Source organism: Notothenia coriiceps, unplaced genomic scaffold, assembly GCF_000735185.1.
Source record: "Notothenia coriiceps isolate Sejong01 unplaced genomic scaffold, NC01 NC01_scaffold00037246, whole genome shotgun sequence".
Taxonomy (NCBI): domain Eukaryota; kingdom Metazoa; phylum Chordata; class Actinopteri; order Perciformes; family Nototheniidae; genus Notothenia; species Notothenia coriiceps.
In genome coordinates this window covers 28,584,217-28,587,968 of record NW_011369947.1, presented here as the reverse complement: position 1 = coordinate 28,587,968, position 3,752 = coordinate 28,584,217, and the positions used below count along the sequence as shown (strand labels likewise).

The 3,752-nt window shown below is 39.5% G+C and overlaps 1 protein-coding gene across 1 annotated transcript in view; it reads right to left on the bottom strand.

The window, feature by feature from the left end:
• The window catches only part of mpp4b (MAGUK p55 scaffold protein 4b), a 15,667-nt gene extending 12,387 nt beyond the window's left edge, over positions 1-3,280 (bottom strand). Inside the window, exons 1-4 of the mRNA XM_010795794.1 lie at positions 3,199-3,280; positions 2,866-2,984; positions 2,232-2,309; positions 2,065-2,148 (exon numbers count right to left, since the gene is read on the bottom strand). Coding sequence (XP_010794096.1) covers positions 2,065-2,148; positions 2,232-2,309; positions 2,866-2,984; positions 3,199-3,256 — 339 coding nt within the window. The 5' untranslated portion in view covers positions 3,257-3,280. The remainder of the gene's footprint in view (positions 1-2,064; positions 2,149-2,231; positions 2,310-2,865; positions 2,985-3,198) is intronic.
• Positions 3,281-3,752: the final 472 nt, after the last annotated feature.

Here is a 3,752-nt window from a genome sequence, read left to right as displayed (position 1 = left end):
AATTTTGGAGAAACCAGCTCGAGGTGACCTAGAATTTGAAAATTACACAACGGAAAAAATATGCCACTTCACTTACAGAGCCTCTTCCACAGATGGACATTTTTAAAGGATTTTCCTGTCTCCTCACAGTTTCACACCTACTTTTCAAAATAAACAAGGTAATTTTTTGTACAAAGCACTTCAGGACATTATATCAATTTGCTAATGGGTCTCAGGAATGCACTGTAAGAGCATGTCCTATGTAGTAAAGTAATAACAAAAAAGTAAAATATTCAGAGAAAAATTGCTCATGCTTCTCTAAACCGACATCACAACCTTGTACAAGGAATTACAGCTGTACCTTACCCCAATCAGTATATCATATAAACTTTCCACTCTTATAAACCTTATTTAAGATGCACGAATTACATACAAGATCTATCACTATAATTAATACAGGAAACGAAAAAATACATAAGCTTAAACACCCCTGCGTAAATGTAGTATGTTAAACAAAAGAGATGACCGCAGAATCAAACTACATTGTGCACATTTGGCCGTTACATTTAAGAGATACACGAGAAGATATGCCATTACTGCCCAATGAGCAGCTGGATATGGTAAGGGACCTCAGACGACTTCAATTTAAAACAGGGGCTTATAGCGCCGACAAGTAGCCATCAGTTGAGGCTTGATGAATACGATTATAAAATATACCAATAATAATCCATCATACAAACAGTTCCTGAATAAGCCGCACAAGGCATACTATCAAATTTTATTACTAACACACGAATGTAATATAAGCGATGATTAGATATATTCCGAATACTGTCGAGTTATTAGAAGATAAGGTTCTAGACCTTAGTGTATGTCTGCTTTTACGATTAGGAAACGAAAACATCATATATTTATATTTCTACCTATCTGAGCGTTAGGACGTGATATTACAGTACCATCTGCTAACGCCTAAAGGGCTAACGCTGCATAGCAGTAAGAAAGAGAAAGGTCTTGAACCAATGATGCTCTAAAGAATCCAGCTAGAGCTCAGAAACGCGAGAGCGTATATCAGACCGAACGCACGCTAGACGTACCAGGATGGCAGAATAGCTAAAAAATACCAGCGAAACAGATGAACAGTGTAACTCCGATGCGTATAGGTGGATGTTTTGACAGTGAATGGAGAAAAAGCACCACACCTTTACAACGGTTAAATCTCGCTTGTCTTTATTAGTAAAATATCTCTATTTACATTTTAATTACCCAAACAAGTTTTTTTTCCTTTTATTGTTATTGCTTGAACACACCACATATTAACAAAAATGGCAATATATGGCATAGCACCTCAGCACGACACTGAAGAGTGTAGCTTTACGCACCCTGCCTAGGCCTCAATAACAATGCGTCCTGAGGAGGATATAATACCATATGATTAATTGCGAACACTAGATATTTCCCAATAGGAATTATTACAATGTTCCACGATGTACAGGAGATATCATGCAGGAGGAACCCTTGTACATCCCTTTGGTCATAAGTCACGACCCGGAACTATCTGAATCACCATGTAGTGCTCACGAGATTTCAGTATATTTGTTGTGTGAGTAATAAGCTATATGTTATTTTGTCATCTCTCATCAAATACGAGTTTCTCACTTGTAGAGAGAGAGAGAGAGTAGAGTACATTTGCCTCCGAGTCCTGCATGGACTGTATTTTAACATTGGTCATATGGTGGTACTTGGAGAGCCAACTATTTTCTCTGGTGGTACTTGGTGTAAAAAGGTTGAGAACCACTGGTCTAGAGTGATTTGTTCCTCCTTTTTTGTTGTTGTTTGAATCTAGTGGAGGATTTCTTGCTGCGTGTTCGTATTATAACCCAACTTAATATAAATTCAGTTTTGTTTCAACACATTTTTGTGCCTTTTCTTACATTTAAAGTGAATTGAAATGCCTATAAATGACATGAATGAGATGCTGCTCAAAGGAGACTGGTTTTCTCAGCTTGTCCATGAAGTGATGTTGCTGTAAATGATATGTGCTAAGTATATCCAATGATAAAAAGACAACACATTCAGACTTCCTACCTGCAGGTGAGGCTGTCTCAGGAGAAGGTAAAGCTCTTTGGCCTCTTCAGAGCAGCCCGGCAACGATCTGATGTCAATCAGCAACTACACGAAGCAAAGTCAGACATTTATAATGAAAGACTTCCACCAGATGAATGTGAGTTGGTAATACATAAAAGAAGAGTAACCTGGAGTGAGAGTCCTGAAGCGTAGTCCAGAGCCGGAGCTGGGGAATCACTCAGGAACGTTTGGAGACACTCGTAAACCTGAAAACAATGTTAAAATGATGATAAAGAAATAACATTTCAAGTTTCAAATGTATTATGAAACACCTGGAGGCTTTTATGTTTGTATCTAAGCAACATTTCCCTCAACCTGTGTTTGACATGCCGTTAAATGATTGGTTTCCTACATCGAGAGTTATTTGTGTTCACATCCCATCCTAGGACAATCTATTGAAGGTCAAATGAAAGTAGAATTTGTTCCCAACGTTGTATTTGACAAAAAGGAAACAGTTTGTGATATTAAGGATTAGATGTTTTACATTTCACAGCCATCAAACACCTGTGGCCAACATATCTTTATTTTCATCCATGGTTATATTTTATTGAGACGAGATTGTCTCCCTGCTTGTGTCCTCTTATGTCAAATTAACCATATCTATTCAAGTCATGTTAATTGTGCATCTGTATTGCCTGTGGAGGTAATAATAACACATATGAGAGAGTAACTGACTAATCACTAATAATAAATACTATAATATTCAAGTGGTGATAATATTTCAGCTAAATAATGAAGTGGATGTTCAGAGTGTTTTCAGACCTTGATCAGTGAGAGCAGCCAGGGGGCTTTCAGACTGTGGAGGATCTCCGCTCCATCGATGTCCTGATTCACAGACTTCCTCACCTCCTCGATCACATCCGTCAGGATCTGACGCAGGCCTGCCACACACACACACACACACACACACACACACACACACACACACACACACACACACACACACACACACACACACACACACACACACACACACACACACACAGTGAACAACCACACACACACACACACACACACACACACACACACACACACACAGTATTATAAATAGACAGAAAGCTATGGCGGTATATTAAATGTCCCAGATATACTGACCGTGTTCTCCTAGCTCACAGTGGGGGTTTAACACCTGAGCCTCCACAGCCTGCCTCATGGTCACTGGACCCCCGACCTTTGACCCACAACCACCTGCTGCCTGCTTACGAGGACCAGAAAGACCTGGGAAAGTGAAGGCAACACAACAACTAGTATTAGACGGGTGCTGAATACAAACAGATGCTTCATTCTTAAAGGGGAACATTTTCCACCTTTTTATCGGGATATCCAATCACAGAGAAGGTGTTATCTTGATGTGAATAAAAAACAGAACTTGATTAGAATAAGGATATATTGCTTTAATCACCTTTATTTTCCTCTACCACTTAAGGTTGCTTTATTTATTACTTTTCTTATTTGTGCTTCTCGGTGCCAATCAAATCAGGTCAAAAAGGGGTCCCGGAAAAGGTCAAATCCCCCAACCACACCCCCCCCTTCCCCTTTTTACCCACCAATGGGGGTTTTTGTCACCCCTTGGGGTCCCCCCAAACCTGGACCCCCTTTAACAAAAAGGGAAAGTTCCCACTCCCTTCCTTTGGTAATAAAAAAAAAAA